General features: G+C 36.7%; 2 protein-coding genes across 4 annotated transcripts; both read left to right on the top strand.

Moving 5' to 3' along the window:
* The first annotated feature begins 5,673 nt into the window (after positions 1 to 5,673).
* On the top strand, positions 5,674 to 8,772 carry LOC107817292 (malate dehydrogenase, cytoplasmic). 2 transcript variants are annotated; one of them, XM_016643102.2, is made up of 7 exons: positions 5,674 to 5,830; positions 6,744 to 6,902; positions 7,124 to 7,299; positions 7,393 to 7,670; positions 7,826 to 7,961; positions 8,056 to 8,167; positions 8,443 to 8,772. In XM_016643102.2, exons 1-7 carry the CDS (start codon positions 5,788 to 5,790, stop codon positions 8,535 to 8,537), a joined length of 999 nt encoding a protein of 332 aa, XP_016498588.1. In that variant the 5' UTR covers positions 5,674 to 5,787; the 3' UTR covers positions 8,538 to 8,772. The 2 variants fall into 2 exon arrangements, with proteins under 2 accessions (XP_016498588.1, XP_016498582.1); XM_016643096.2 differs by lacking the exon at positions 5,674 to 5,830 and adding an exon at positions 6,054 to 6,249.
* A 140-nt stretch (positions 8,773 to 8,912) lies between these two features.
* LOC107817308 (uncharacterized) lies at positions 8,913 to 15,897 on the top strand. 2 transcript variants are annotated; one of them, XM_016643113.2, is made up of 7 exons: positions 8,913 to 10,239; positions 11,642 to 11,736; positions 12,777 to 12,872; positions 12,952 to 13,210; positions 14,793 to 14,937; positions 15,029 to 15,078; positions 15,238 to 15,897. In XM_016643113.2, the coding sequence occupies exons 3-6, from the start codon at positions 12,789 to 12,791 to the stop codon at positions 15,045 to 15,047; spliced, it is 507 nt and encodes a 168-aa protein (XP_016498599.1). In that variant the 5' UTR covers positions 8,913 to 10,239; positions 11,642 to 11,736; positions 12,777 to 12,788; the 3' UTR covers positions 15,048 to 15,078; positions 15,238 to 15,897. The 2 variants fall into 2 exon arrangements, with proteins under 2 accessions (XP_016498599.1, XP_016498605.1); XM_016643119.2 differs by lacking the exon at positions 11,642 to 11,736 and having other exon boundaries at positions 10,076 to 10,239.
* Positions 15,898 to 16,403: the final 506 nt, after the last annotated feature.

The following is a 16,403-nucleotide window of genomic DNA, read 5'->3' as shown; positions in this document are numbered from 1 at the left end:
GTATGAACTCGTGAGAATGTAAGGGTTCTAGTTTTGTGAATTTTATCTGAATCCGAGATGTGGGCCCGAGGGTCGAGTTTGACCAATTTCGGGATTTGTGATGTAATTTGATTATTTTCATTTTGGCTTTGTTCCCTTAGCATATATTGATGTTATGGTTGTGATTTTGGTTAGATTTGGGGCATTTGGAGGCCGAATCGAGAGGAAAAAGCATCGCGGGATAGAGTTTGTCTTGGCTTGAGGTAAGTAATGCTTTCAAACTTGGTTCTGAGGGTTTGAAACCTCGAACTATGTGTTCTATGATTACTACTGAGGTGACGCAAATGCCAAGTGACGGGCGTGTGAGCGTGCACCATGAGAAATGCGATCTAAATCATTCCAGAGCACCGCTTAGTGACTCTTTCTTGCTGATATTTATGTTGTATCTATGTGATTAAGTTAATGAGCTGCAAATCATTCTAATTACCATGTTAAGGCTTCACGCCAATACAGTTGAGACCCGAGAGGTCGTTTCTTGTTGTCATGTCATTAGCATCATTTATATTCTATACTCAGTCCTGTTCATGCATATTATATCATGACTCAGTCTCGATTATTGCTATTTGACATATCATATCATTGTTTGGGCTAGTATCATGACATTTTGAGCCCGTTTGTGTGAGACTGGAGAGTAATGACTGAGTGAGGCCAAGATCCTGATATTGAGTGACAGTATGGGATCGGGCTGCACACCACAATGAGATATTGAACATGCCTTCGTTGGCTTGTTATAGCGCTTGGGCTCAGAGAATTCCCTCCGGAGTCTTTACACCCCAGTAAACGCAGTTGATGATATTGAGGGATGAATCTTCTTTGAATATGGATCTTGTACGAAGTATTGGTATGGAGATGGATCTTCTCCATGAGGATGTATTGGCCGGTTTCCTTGGTACTAGGTGACTTATAGTCTGTGATATAGGTGACTTATAGTCAGTGATATATATATTCCAGGATGGATCTTCCCTGGGTCGAATGGGCCATATACAGTATCGAGTGGTTGAGCACTGTGAGTGGAAGTATTATACGTAACATTGATCATGCTATCTGTGCATTGGTACTTAGAGGTTCCTGAGCTTTATACTCTGTATTGTTCATATTGTGTTTAATCACTACTGAGAATTTACTTGAACTTTAAGCATGTCTACTTTTCTGTACAATTAAATATTGCTACCTGTTGAGGTTTGGTTCGTCACTACCGTCAGTTCATAGTTTGGACTTGTTACTTACTGAGTTGGTGTACTCACGTTACTCCCTGCACCCTTGTGTGCAGATCCAGGTATCTCGGGGCATGGTAGCGGTTGCTGATCTTGCTGGTTGGAGACTTTCTGTGGAGATTTCGAGGTAGCTGCTTGGCGACCGCAGTTCCGCCTTCTCCTTTCCTTATCTTCCTTTAGTATATTTAATTGGATATTCTCATACCGTGTTGGTCATGTTATTTCGAACAGATGTAGTAGTTTTGGCTCATGACTTAGTGACACTCGAGGTCGGGATTGTGTTTCTTTCCGCTGGATTTTGATTTCTACTTTTATCTTATTGAATTTATGTTAAAAGATTATGATTTTCCTTAAGTTTTTATTTGAAAAATGGAGTATTCGAAAATAATTGGCTAGCTTAGTATCACGATAGGTGCCATCACGACATGGTTGGATTTTGGGTCGTGACATCCCTTCCCCAGGACCCGTTGGCTTCATTTCGGAGACATCTCTGATGCCTGCATAAGTAAATGTGAATGAGTCGACGCCACCAATAAATGAAAGTATTTGAAACTTGTGAAAAGCACTTACCATGATATTTGGCCTCCCACTTGCCCCTCGATAATTCACGCCGTTTGCGCTCATCGTAGGAGGAGGTGTCGGCTAACTTTCGGACCCAGTCCTCGAGGTTGGGGACCGCGTGAGGCGCCCAGGCAGTGGCTGCAGAAAGAGTAAAGGCATTATGAGGTGTGAAAGCTAAGAATGAATGGATATTGGGAAGAAGAACTCTACTTACGGTTAAAGTTTCATCTCTCCAGGAACGGCATTTTATCCTTGGGAATGACATCTGAAGTCCTTACTCTGATGAATCGGCTCATCCAGCCTCGATCTTTGGCTTCGTCGCTACAAGCAAAAAAGGCTTTCTTTGTTCGATGTTGCAGCTTGACAAGCCCTCGAAACAGCTGGGGCCGGTACAATCGAATCAGATGGCTGAGGGTGAACTCCAACCCCTCGGCCTTTTCGAAAAAATAACGCATCATGATCACGATGCGCCAAAAGGAGGGGTGAATATGGCCGAGTATGACTTCGTATGTTTTTGCAGAAGTCTATCACCACCGGATCGAGGGGACCCACTATGAAAGGGTAAGTGTAAACACTTAAAACCCCTCAATGTGGGTAGTAATGCTTTCCTCGGGGCTCGGGATCTGAACTAGGACCTCGTCTCCCAGCAGCAGGCCCTCTTCATTGCTTCGAGGTTCTTCTCCGATATCAAACTAAGATATCGAGACGTATGCTCGCACCGGCCTGGGACATCGGGGGGATTTTCAACACTGAAGTCCTTCTTAATCACGCAAGGGCCAGGGCTGATTTCTTCAAGAGTCGGCGGCGCCACCGATTTGGCCGGCTGAGAGGTAGAAGAAAATGATGCTTTATCTTTTCTGGGGACCGCTTTGAAAGTTTTAGCCATGATTTTTAGGCTAAAGAATACAGGCTGTATCGAAATGTGATGTTTTTACAAGAACCTGGTGTTTCCCAGCATTTAAAGAGGCGGTGGAAACATGTGATTAGAGAAAGAGATGAAGAAGGGAAATATGTAATGAAAGAGTAAAGTTCTATACACAAAGGAATAGCCTCATATTTATAGAAGAGCAACGATGGTTCAGCGGAGCTAGTGGCCGACCAGTACTGGCGTGCATTCAATATTTTAGGGAAGTGGATCGACGGGACATTTCAGTCACTTCAAGCGCCTACGTTACGGAAATGACGTCATCACTAAAGACTCCGGGAAAACGAGGATCAAATCCTTTCTTATCATCTTATTCTATGAAACGCGGGGACTATCTGTATACGGTCGAGATCGTATGCCTTCGATCTATATACTCGAGAGGTCATCCAAAGTCCGAGCCCAGGCAAGATCGAGTTCGAACTCGAGGGACCAGACTAGAGTTCGAAGGCAGAGCACGATACATACCGAGGTCGAGTGTGCTTGACCTCGGAGTAGTACCGTTACGGACTTGTAACAGAATGGGCTATATTCCTGCCATATCCCCAAGATCACGGCGCAAATTCCGGAATAGGATTGTATTATTTCGTACTAGGTGGTTAGATAGTTGTACCAAGAATATTCCTTACTATAAATAGAAATATGCCTTATTTAGGGATTCCCCTATTATATAAAGGGGACCCCAAACATTTGTAACATCACCCAATCATTGAGCAAAGAATATACTCTCTACTTTTTCGCCTACTGTTCATCAGTTCTTAGCTCTACTGCTCTTACTTACTTTACTTTCTTGCTTTATTGTTCTTATTATCCCAAACCAACCTCGAGGTCACTAAGCTCGAGGTCACTACTGCACAATGATTCTCTTATTTCTTTCATTTCTACTTCACATTTCTTGACTGTCAATTGGTATTGAACTAGATCACATATCTTTAAAACCACAAATCAAATTTAATTGTTATTCGTATTTTTGAGATAAACACAAGATATCCTCCTTTGTACATACTTGACTTTCTATTTCAGAATATTAATCTAACTAACAATCCGATTTCGGATTAAACATACAGTAAATTTAGTTCGATCAATTTCAAACGATATTATACAAAATAGGATGGGAAATAGTGGTGTTCTTTATTATGTGGGCTAAAAGGTGTCAACTAATTAATGCTTGTTGAAGTATAAATATTGTAAAATATTCTTATAACTTTTGAAAGGAAGCTCCAAATTCAGAAGATGCATTAAAAACAAGGCAAAATACATACTTTATCGATCGACCTTATACTCAAAACCCTCTTACACATCTGTTAAATACAGAAATAGTATTACACACCAAAACTTTTAAAAGTGTGTCAATTACACACCTCTTTTGCCATGTGTCACACGCGTGTAGTACACATAAAAGAGGCACGTGAAAACTACAAAATTCATCTGAAATTAATTTCTTTTATTTTATTTTTCCTTTTTTTACCTATTTTCTTTACAAATTAAAGGAAAAAAAAATATAACCCACGTTTTCTTCCTCAACCCACACCCCAGCGATTCCTCCCCCTCCTCCCCCTCCCGTTTCGTCTTCTTCCCTAACCTCCATCCTAATTTTATATACCCCCTCATATTTCATCTCTTCAACCCCCATGACTAAGAAGAAAAAGAAAAGGAAGAAGAAAATATGAGCTATTGGGTCTTGTAAAAATCACCATTATTGACCTTTTGAAAAAGCTTGAAAATTTAATCGAGTATTGTTGATTTTGATGTTCCATGACCTAGAAAATTAGTTTGAATTCGTGATTATTGTTGAATAAAAATTTACTTAGGTGATTAATTTTGATAAAATTCAAAAAACACCATTAACAAGTTTGAAGCTTTGTGTTTGAGCTTGATTTTGAAATTTCTATAAGGATTTGTGATGAATGCTGTTAAAACTTGTTAAAAATCGGGAAAAGAGTTGAATCTATAGTTGGGGAAGAAGGTGCTTGTAGTGGAAGGGTTGGTGATAGTATGGTGGTGGTGGAGAAGATGATGGGGTTGGGGAGATGAGGAGGGGGTGGGGGTTTTTTTCTGTATTTTTTTCTTTGGGAAGATGAGGAGTGGGGGCAGGGGGCAGAGGTTCTTTTTCAGTTTTTTTTAACGATTTATGACACGTGTCAGACGTTGATTGACGCGTGTAATAGTAATATGGTCAAACAGCAAAGTGGTGACACACCTTTAAAAGTTTTGATGTATAATATTATTTGTCTTTAACAAATTTGTACCTTAAAAACAATTACACTATTCATGTGCTTTCATAATTATGCCATATGCAAATAAGAGGAATCTTGTGTTACAATTGAAGCAGTAGTAAAGTGGATTAATTATTCAAGCAACAAAGTGTTTTACTCTTTAATTTCTTGACCGTTTACTTTCCGCTACTTCCTCCGTTTTCTTTTTCTAATGCTCTATTGACTAGGTACATCCATTGAGAAATTAGAAAAAGTGTAAGTACTTAATATTAAGGTAATATTGAAAGAAAATAATAATTTTCTCTTGAAAGAAAATAATATGTTTAAAACAAAGGACTAATAAACGGTAACGGAGGGAATATTCAAAAACACAAATATAAGTTTTGTCTTATCCTTTTGCAATTGAAAATTAATTAAAAAGAAATTTACAAAGTTTAATATTTAAAGTAAATCTATTTGTTAAATATGCTATCTTCTCCTGTTAATTACAGAGCAAAGAGACAATAACAAGGAAAAAGTCATTGCACGGGTAGCACAGTTATCGTCTCAGGCGTTCTCCTAATAAAAATTTAAAATTTGAACAAGTCCGATTGATGCCAAGTCCGTGAGGCAGCAACGAACATTCAGCTTTTCCTGTGATTGCTACAACTGCTTTTGATGGCCATATCCTATATTCTAGGCAACTTATCCCTATAAATTCTCCTTGGATTATTTCTATATACCTCCATACTCTACTTCTCATAATCTATATCAACAGACCTTAACATTGTAAAATTTTAAGTAACTAATTTAACTTTCATAATATTATCTACTCAGACTCTGCATTTTTTCAACCATGGCAAAACAACCTACTAGAGTTCTTGTCACTGGAGCCGCCGGTACGTTTTTTTTTTTTTTAACACCATGATCATATAATCATTCGTTCTCATTTTGGTAGTTATATCAGGTTCTTTTCTTGACATGGATGAGTTACTATTCTATTTCATAGCTTGTGGATTTTGTCTTTGTCATTTGGTTGCCTTGTCTTCAAACTTCTTTTTTGTGAAAATTCCTCTTTTGTTCCTTTAAAAATCACATAAATGTATCGTGTTACAGTACCTAATTCCGATTATCGTGTGAGCTTCTGTGAAATTTCTCTCTGTTTATTTTCTTATTAAAATGGAATATTTGGGATCGATGGAAAAGCCTCTTGTTTTGTTGGGTTGTGCGTGTTTGTCATGGAAGATTGTTAGGCACATATGGAGCTTCTTGAATATAGAAAAGGATCCCATTACAGTGCTTGTTACTGGTGCTGCAGGCATGTTAATTAATTATATGGCTGCAATTATTTTCTATACTGTGAACATTTTATTTACTCTGTTCGGCTTCTGAATGTTTTGATTATGGTCCCCTTTGCTACAACTCGTATATACAAATCAGGAAATAGGCCTCCTAATAGTACATGCTATAAGAAGTTCTAAAAGTGGATTTTGTTGATCGGTTAACAAGGATATAGTGATTAGCAGTTTAGCTCATGTGATTTTGCTCAATAATAGCTGAATTGTGAAAAGGCGAGTTTTTTTAACATTCGACTATCACAACAACAACTATGCCTCGATCCCAAACAAGTTTCATTTGGCTATATGAATCGCACTGTTCACGTCGGTCCATCACATTCCAATAGCAATATGGTGCCAAAACATTCTGATTCTGAATAATTCACAGCCCCTTTAGTCTTCCTTTTAGTATTTAGAGTTATGGTAAAAGATGTATGATGATGCTTCATGTTGGTTTGAACTTGTCTTGTAATAGGTCAAATTGGATATGCTCTTGTTCCGATGATTGCTCGAGGAGCCATGTTAGGCCCTGATCAACCTGTTATCATACACATGCTTGATATTGAACCTGCTGCTGAGGCATTGAAAGGAGTAAAAATGGAATTAATTGATGCAGCTTTGCCTCTTCTCAAAGGTAAGAAACTCCTTAATTTCAAGTATGGCCACTATATTTTACCAAACAGTAAACTAGCAAAACTATTCTTTTGTCACATTAAAGTAACTGAACTATGTGTCAATTGATTGAAAACATACAAATGACCGGAAAGGTCAAACAGTAGAAGAGAAAAGCATTCACACAGCTTTGTTTCTTTTCTTTTTTACTTAGTGAATATATTGAATATTATTGTTCTATAGGTGTTGTTGCTACAACGGATGTTGTCGAAGCTTGTAAAGATGTCAATGTTGCTGTTATGGTTGGTGGATTTCCAAGAAAGGAAGGGATGGAAAGAAAGGATGTGATGTCCAAAAATGTTTCAATTTATAAGGCACAGGCCTCTGCCTTAGAACAGCATGCTGCCCCTGATTGCAAGGTAAAAAAAAATATTTGTTATTCAATTTGTAATCTGTGAAGACAACACGAACTCAAAAATAGACATGTTTATCGTGGTCTGCGATTGTTGCAGGTTTTGGTTGTTGCGAATCCAGCTAACACAAATGCGCTTATTCTGAAAGAATTCGCACCTTCCTTTCCGGAGAAAAACATCACTTGCCTAACAAGGCTTGATCACAATAGAGCTTTAGGTCAGGTTTCAGAGAGGCTAAATGTTCATGTTGGTGATGTAAAGAATGTAACAATATGGGGAAATCACTCTTCAACTCAGTATCCAGATGTGAATCATGCAACAGTAAAAACTACTAGTGGTGAAAAGTCTGTCAGAGAACTTGTGGCTAATGATCAATGGTAAATTGCTCTATTCAATTATTAAGTCTTATTTTCATATCTTTACAACTTTAGGCAGACATACTATCCATAACTTTATACCTCAAATACAAGAAAGTATATAATCAAAATAAGAAGATCAAATCAGTACTAATAAGCTTCCCTGAAAATGTTAGGTTGAACACAGAATTTATCACAACAGTGCAGCAGCGAGGGGCCGCCATCATAAAAGCTCGAAAGCTATCAAGTGCATTATCTGCTGCTAGCTCAGCTTGTGATCATATACGTAATTGGGTTCTGGGCACTCCAAAGGTTCAGTATCCCATTTATCTTTCTGTATAGTTATAACACTTACATATGTCACTTTGGTTTATTAGACTAAATTTTGCTTACATATTTTTTGTAGGGGACATGGGTTTCAATGGGAGTCTACTCTGATGGATCTTATGGCATCCCACCTGGCTTAATTTACTCTTTTCCAGTTACTTGTGAGAAAGGAGAATGGTCAATTGTGCAAGGTTAGTTTGTCTGTGTCATTTTAGTACTCGCACGGGGTATGTAAAACACAGTTTAAATCCACGAAGAGGCAAGAAATGCTAGGTAATTTTATCCTATTTGTCTAAGAGTTGGTGGATAAAGTTATCCAGAACCTGCGCTAGTCAAGCTCGCGCAAGATGGCCCATACACCACCATTATCTTAAAAAAAAGTCTAGTACTCAGGCTAGTGAACATCTTTTGTTTGAGCTTGTCTAGTGAACATCTTTTGTTTGAACTTTCTGTTTCTCTGATGCAGGTCTGAAGATAGATGAGTTTTCAAGAGCCAAGATGGACGCAACAGCGAAGGAATTGATCGAGGAAAAGTCCTTGGCGTATTCATGCCTCAACTAATAATGGTGTGAGTTTGCGCGCTGAGGAAAATAAACGTGGGAAGATGAAGTGCAATAAATGGAATATTCAGTTTATTACTACTTGGAGTATATGATAGAATCATCTTTCTACTTAAAATGCTTCCTTGGTCTCTTACTTAGTAACCAACTTACGGACTCTTTTAGTCGTTTCTACTTTATAATGCTCAGATCGAAAAGCTGAATACTAATGTGCTCACTTCTGAGGTTTGGTCCGATTTTGGTGTCCCTTGAAAATCTGTATTCGCAACTGTGTGAATGAAATGTTATCATAAAATTAAATAAAATCAATAACAGAAGACTCATACAGGGGCGGATTATGTGGAAGGGGTGGGGTATATGTGCCATGCTCCCCTCCCTAGGCTATATATAAACACATTAAACAGTACCAATTTTAAAATTATCTACTATATATAAATATGTTCAATTGATTACCTAGGTGCATTAGTAAGTTGATAGGGGCGGATTTATGAGGAGGGGTGGGGTACATCTAGGGGTGTCAATGTATATTTAAAAACTGACTAAATCGATCGAACTGCACTATACAGAACCATTTTGTAGGTTTTTTTTCTAATAAAATTGTAGGGTTTTATATAAATGTATAATCATACCGATAATTAGGGTAAATTTTTAATTTTATGAAAATAAACTGAAAAAAATACTGAACTGTACTTAATAAGTTAACATGTGAAAATATATTTATATATTAAGTTTTAAAGTAATAAAGCATTAAAATTTTCCTTGGGCCTTGGAATTATGAAAACGATTACAAGCCAACAAGTAATTAAAACTCAAAATCCTAATTCCCAAACTTATTTTGCTGCTCCTATTGAAACGAAATTAGTTTCAGCATATATACACTAGCAAGACACAAGGTATTCTAGCGATTATGAGTAGCAACTTATTGCTTCGTTTCTTTTACGCTATTGTAGAATATAGATAGATCTATACTCTGGTCATCTTTCATGTTTTCTTAATTCATCATTCTTTAAACAGTAAAAATATCTAGAGAGTTTTGCTAAGTCCTATAAAAGCACATATGTTATTGCATTCTACTTCTACTAATGACTTTTACATGACATATAAAAAGTACCAAAAATTAACCGAATCGCACTGATATCGAAGAGAAACCGATATCACTCAGACGGTTTTGAAAAATTTAATTTTGGTTATACATAATAGAATAATCAAAAAAAATTAATATGATACAAATTTTATAAAATAACTGGGTGAACCAAACCAAATCATTGACACCCCTAGGTATATGCACTCATGCTCCCTCCTTAGGCTATATAAACAGTATCGATTTTAAAATTATTTATATAAATATATTTGTGGCCACCATGGTCAATTGATTACTTTGGTGCACTGGTAAATTGGTAGGGGTGGATTTATGCGGAGCCTCCCTAGCCTATATATAAAAAGTATAAATTTTAAAATTGACTACCTTGGTGCACTGGTAAACGTTATTTTTAAATTAATTTTCTTTTAAAAATGTTCCTTCTGCGTAACTTTTTAAGGGGGCATTTGGGTATAATCGATCAAACAATCAAACCCCTAGAAACAAAATACACTGTCTGTCTGTCTCCCTCCCTCTCAACTCTCTTTCTCACTCTCTCGGCTGTATGCGACTGTGGATTCTTCAAGAAAGCAGCAATTTCTTCTCTTTCCTTTAAAATTCTTAGGTACGTAACTACTCTCTCTCTCTCTCTTTGCTCTGTATTTTTATTCATTCGCTGCAGCTTTCTTTTCCTCTTGCTATTCCCGCTCTCTCTTTTCCCGTTCTGCTCAATGTTTGAATCTTTTGCCGAGATTTTATCTTGTTGATGGTGATTCTGATTGTTTATTTCTGAAACGAGAAGCCGTTGAATGCTATTTCTAGTGGGAATTTGGGAGAGCTAGGGCTTTAAAGTCTTGGATTTTGATAGTTTGTTGAGTTTGTGGACATATTGTGTTTGAGAAAATGCTTGGCCGAGTTTAATTAAGTTGAGGCTGTCTTTCAGAAAATTACTTCTCCATGAATCATGATGTGTTGTTTTGGTTTTTATTGCACCACTGCTCGATCTCATGACTAATAAAAATGCAAATACTTTGCTAATTTAGCAACCAAATATTCAAGGTCAAATAGGAGATACGCAAGTTCAGAAATTGAAAGTTCTATCAATAGTTAATGGAATTATGGGAAAAAAGTATTTGACATCCTATGATGTGGAGGATAAGGGAATAGCATGGTCAAAGATTTGAAATCCATGGGAAAAAGAATTTATGCGAAGGAATTTAGTGGAAATATAATTTAAGTTTAAAATATCTCCAGATTAATGAGTTTGAACAAGGAACTGCATGTGCTATTTTGTATATCTATAATAACAGTTCTTTGTTTAATTTAGTCAAAACAAGTTTAGTTTTCAAACCAAACAATATAGTTATTAGCTATTGAAAAACATGCTCCAATCCAAGGCTAGAGATACAGCCAGCTATATAAGCATGATTATTGTCCTGTAACATAGACAAGGCTAGAGATGGATATGGAACAGAGAGGGAGCACCTGTTTCTTTCGTCCAACAGTGTGATAGAGAATTCATCAAAAGCTAGTCCTATAAAAAATTTCAAAACACGAAAAAGAAATGTTTCCTTCCTTATAGCTTGTTATCAATTGTTTCATAATGTATCATATTGTGGATATAATATTTGAATAGATTGCATTTAATATTGTGGTTTAATAATATTGATATATAATAACTGATAAATCTACTAACTATTATATTAGATTTATCAATAATTACCAATTTTTTGTCATAATTTATCACAAATTATGTCTTGTAAATATATTAAGCTATTGAATTCACGCAACTCCTAATAAGATAGGTATTTTTCTCAAAATAAGAAAAAGTTTCCTCAAAAGATGAAAGAGAAAAACAAAAAAGACAAGAGACCAATTGATTTCCTCTGTCCCAAGTAAATAAGTATTGTTTAGTGAAATATATTTCGCCAACGAATATAGAGTAAAAATATAGGTTGCTACAAATAATCGCTCCCAACCGCCGCCGAATCTCTTGAAATCCTGATTCCAAAATCGCTGTTTCTCAGGGTCACACACCGGAAATCCTTACCGGCAAAACCCAACTTGAACTCCGCTAAGCAACCGGCGACCTCAAAGCTTCTCCTTCGTCCCTCGGCACTCTGTAAGCTGGAAAGCTCTTCCCTCACCTCTTTCTAATGCCATATAGATTCTAATTATTAAAGCATCTTAATACTTCATGATTTCCTTTTTTTATGCAAGTTCGTTGGAAATTAGGAATAACATTTAATTGAGCTCAGTGACGAGTATCACAAATTATGACTTATTTATTTTTTTGCATATCTGTATCACGAATGCGGAAGTGTGTCTGATAGGGGTGAGTATAATACCGATCGAACCGAAAAAACCGATTGAACCGTAAATTTCGGTTCATTCGGTTTCGGTTTTTTTGCTTATTCGGTCGGTTTTCGGTTTATGTTTTCTATAATTTCGGTATTTGGTTCGGTGCTCGGTTTTGCAACTTCGGTTTTCGAAGTTTTCTTCTTGTATTGGTTGAGCTTCCATATTTTCCGTTTCGTCTGCCCATGACTGGTTCTCTCCTCTCGACTGTGGCTAAGTAATATCCATCAATTCTAGCAAACTCTCATTTGCAACGACTGCCTTAGATTTAGCTGGACTCATATTAGTATGTTCATGTTTTACAGATGTCTTTGCAGGACTGAGTCTTCTCCTAGTTCATATTTAATTTATGTTTCCTACGTCAAATAAATGTTTTGGCTAATCATATTATAAGTATCGTATTTTCAAGTTTTAATTGCACTAAAACATGAAATTAAACATATTTTTTAGTAGAAAAAGTTCGATTGAAAAGCTCAATACGACAAGACCAAACCGACCGAATTGAACCGAAAATCGGACCGAATTAACAAAGAAACCGAACTAATTTTGGTTCGGTTATTGGTGCACCAAATAGAAAACCGAAAAAACCGAACCGAACTTCATGAAAACCGAACCGGCCGACGCCCGCCCCTAGTGTCTGATTGTATTAGAGAATATGATTGGTGGAGATTAAAATTCTATTTCATTCTTTCCCCTTACATGCTGACATTACTTCCAAAGTTATTTTGCCAGAGTTGTTTTGTGCATAGAAACTTGATGAATTAGTTTGTGGAAAGTCGCGGACACTCATAATTGCTATTGCAGTTTCAGAGATCAATGGACGACTCAATGAAACAATTGCAAGAAAAGCTTATTGAGGTTGAAATAGAAGCTGAAAATCTTTTATTAGCTCGGCAACAGGTACTTGAAATGCCCTCTAGGTTGAAGCAAAATAGTTTCTGTTCAAATGTATAAACAAACTATGTGTAATGTAATGCAGTTAATTGAAAATGATAGAGTGAGGAATGGGAACAGGGAAGCATTAACTGCACTAAGGAGGAGGGCCAAGACGACAAAAACTAGCGTTCCTACACCGTTTGAGTCACTAATGAGGGATGTTGAATCAAGACTACTGGTGAAAGAGGTTTGTTCAACCTGTGGTAATCACGATTCAAAGGAGAAGACTTGGGTCATGTTCCCGGGAGCTGATGTATTTGCTAATATACCATTTCATGCTGCTCATACCATTCTGGAGAAAGGTTTCTTTCTTACCACATTTGTGTTGTGAATATTTATTAGAAAGTATGCACTTACATATAAACTTTATGCGAGTATAATTCATCCGCTTTATCTGAGTGATTGAGTTATACATGAATGCACGAGGAAGAAGTTTCTATATATGAAAACATGTGCTGTTTCAGGAGCTGCATTTTCAGAGACAAAGCTTTACCAGTCACCAGTGAAGAAGAACAATATATTAAAATTAAGTTGCTTAAGAGCGGATAGAAGTTGTTGTTGTTATTATTATTGTTATTGTTGTTGTTGTTGTAAAGCTGATAGAAGTTATTTAAGATGTAAACAAATTTTTTGAGAGTTGAGACTTTTTCCTCTCATGAATTGGGTTGCAAGTGAGGTTGCTCTCGTTACAAGATCAACTTCTAACCAAGAGGGTGGAGGTTTGAACCACCGAGGGAACAAAGTAGAAAGGGCCACTGTTGACTCCTGAGAGCAGGGGGTTTGGATTTGAATTTATCACGTCAGAGAAAGAAAAACGAGAATACTCCTGAGGGCACAGGGTTTGGAGTGGGGTTTATCACATTAGAGAAGAAAAAGGAGAACACAAACAGTTTTTACAACTATTAAGATTAGAATGAGCAAAGAATAGCGATAGGCTAAAGCCATGATGCATGATCTCTACCGGACACTGCACCAAGTAGAGGATAGACAAGTGATGACGGTGAATTTGCCTTTCTAGAGAGTGAACATTCCTCTGATCCATTTTATAAATGATGCACTATTTGGAGAGCCAAATAATTTTTTAATTAAGATTTTCTTGAATACGTTCTTAAATATTCTAGGTTTAAAAGGCTACATACTTCTTATTAGTTTCTAATATACAATAAGTAGACTTGTTTGACCTTTGTGATCCAAATTGTGTCATTCTTTTTTCATGGAGGATCACTTATTGCAACAGTCTAAGCATAAAGGTAGGGAGTATACTTGCAATGAGATGGATTTTATACTGTAGACGATTTTATCTTGTTTCTTGGATTTCTTATTTTTTGTCTATCATTTTGTTTCATATTGCCTTAACACCCTCATTTCATATAAATTAATGTTCTTAACTTGGGTCTACTTAGTTGCCTAACAATGTTTTCTGCTCTTTTTTCGTCTAGTAAGTAAATAATTTTCTAGGCAAAGACATCCCACGAGGCAACCTATGTTACTACCAGTATACCTTGGCCATTTTCTGTCATCCCTTCGAGCCCCATATTTTTGTGCAGTCATGCTCATGTGAAACTTAACAAATTTAGCTTTGATTGCCAGCTGTTTAAATTTGGTTACCTTGCTCTTTCATATAAGTAGATTTCTGGTCCTTATCAAAGCCAACCCCATCATGACTTGCCACATTAGGGTGGTCTTATTGAGTGTAGGAATGATTTTATGCAAGTTGCAGCGCTAGAATGACCATTAACTTTAACTTATGTCTCCCTTTACTTTTCTCTCTTTCATAATTCATTTCCTTATTCTTGCAGAGAATTCTAGTGTTTACTTTGTTCTTCTACTCTGTTTCAATATTTGAAATATGAACCGGTCCAAATAGTTAGTTACTTGATGCAGATCAAACTCTACTTGATTACGAAGCGAAGAAACTCCAGAGCTTTGTAAAGGAGAAGTCTTTATGGATATCGGATCAAGGAGTTCTTGCAGATAGTATTAATCCAGATGTCCTCAGATCTATGGTGACTTTAACTGACAAACCAAAGTAAGCTTTGGTGGTTGCATTGCCCTTTTAATCTGTCTTCCTCTAAATGTTTTATGCCTTAATGTATATATTTTTTCTTTTGACCATTCAGGACCGAGCAGAATGAGTAATCAACAAGTGTAATAAATATTGCATATGAAGGTAAATCTTTGTACTCCCTACCTCTTGCACATCTGTGCATGGTACTTAGAACACCAGCATCTCCATATTAAAATAAACACTTGTAGCATTTCCATCCATCAAGAAACAGATTGTAGTTTGAAGGTGGTGAAATCATCTTTCTTTGTTTATTAATCACAGCATATAGCAAGAGAGACTCTTCAGGTGCTTTCAGCAATTGAAGACCTAATCTAAAACTGTGAGCAGCAATATTCTTAACGGTAGTGTTAGCAATGTAGCTAGCTGGAGAAATTTTGAGTGGAGTTTAGTCAGTTTGTTTATCTTCCTGCCGGGGAATTCTTCTGGTGATTATCTAATGTCTAGACTTCTGAGCAACCGCCAAGAGAGTGCTTCTGGTTCTGCATTACAGAAGGGGCAAAACATAAGTTATTCAGACTTGCTTCACACTTGGGTGAAAATATCAATGTCAATGTGCTGCTAACGGTTGTCAAGATTGTATGGTTCACTTCGGGAAAATGAGCAGAATTTGATTAGCGCCTCCTCTTTTTTCCTCTACAGCTCAAAATCATGTATAAGTTACCTGAAAGATACAAACTATATTATCTCAGTTTCGTTAATATAAGACTGTAGGATGATAGATAGCACATAGACTTATTTTGGAGTTTGTGCATGTGACTTTGCTGTTCTTCTCGCTAGTGCATGCATAACATCAATTGGCCGTTTCTATTTCTCTACTTTGGCAGAGAAAGGGGATTAGATAGAAAAATAAGGTATCTAGGGTCCTCTTTTTATGGTCATTGTAACATGATTTTTCCTAGATTATATGCTTTTGGATAAGTCTATATTTTGGAGAACTTTGGTATGATAGTGTTGTGCAGGAAGCCAGGAACAACTTCTCTCAGTTAATATTCTGAGTTTCTGATCCCTCCCCACTCCTTTGGAAAAGGGAGAATGATTCGGTACAAGAATTAACTTCACATGTTAATGCCACGGTCCAGAGTGAAAATGGACAAATGTGTCCTGATATTTGAGGGGACATTTTGTCTGTGGAAACATTATTCTCTGAACTGCTACAATAAAAAGGGGAGAACTATATGGTAGTAATTGGTATTATTATCGCATTTTCACATTAAGTCAATGTGCATGCTATAGTCGAAACTTGAGAGTGAAAATTGTCAATTGTGTCCAAACTTTGGAAAGGGGGCCTCCTATATTACCTCTGCGGAAATAAATTAATCTATAAACTGCTATATATAAAATCATCCCCCAATGAGGAAGTTTTAATACAATTCTTAATCTTTTACCTTGGACATGATGTTCACGTTCGAACAAAAATAGTTAGACCA

This window comes from Nicotiana tabacum, chromosome 7 (genome assembly GCF_000715075.1).
Source record: "Nicotiana tabacum cultivar K326 chromosome 7, ASM71507v2, whole genome shotgun sequence".
NCBI lineage: Eukaryota > Viridiplantae > Streptophyta > Magnoliopsida > Solanales > Solanaceae > Nicotiana > Nicotiana tabacum.
The sequence above is the reverse complement of the archived record's forward strand: the minus strand, read 5'-3'. Positions and strand labels throughout refer to the sequence as shown.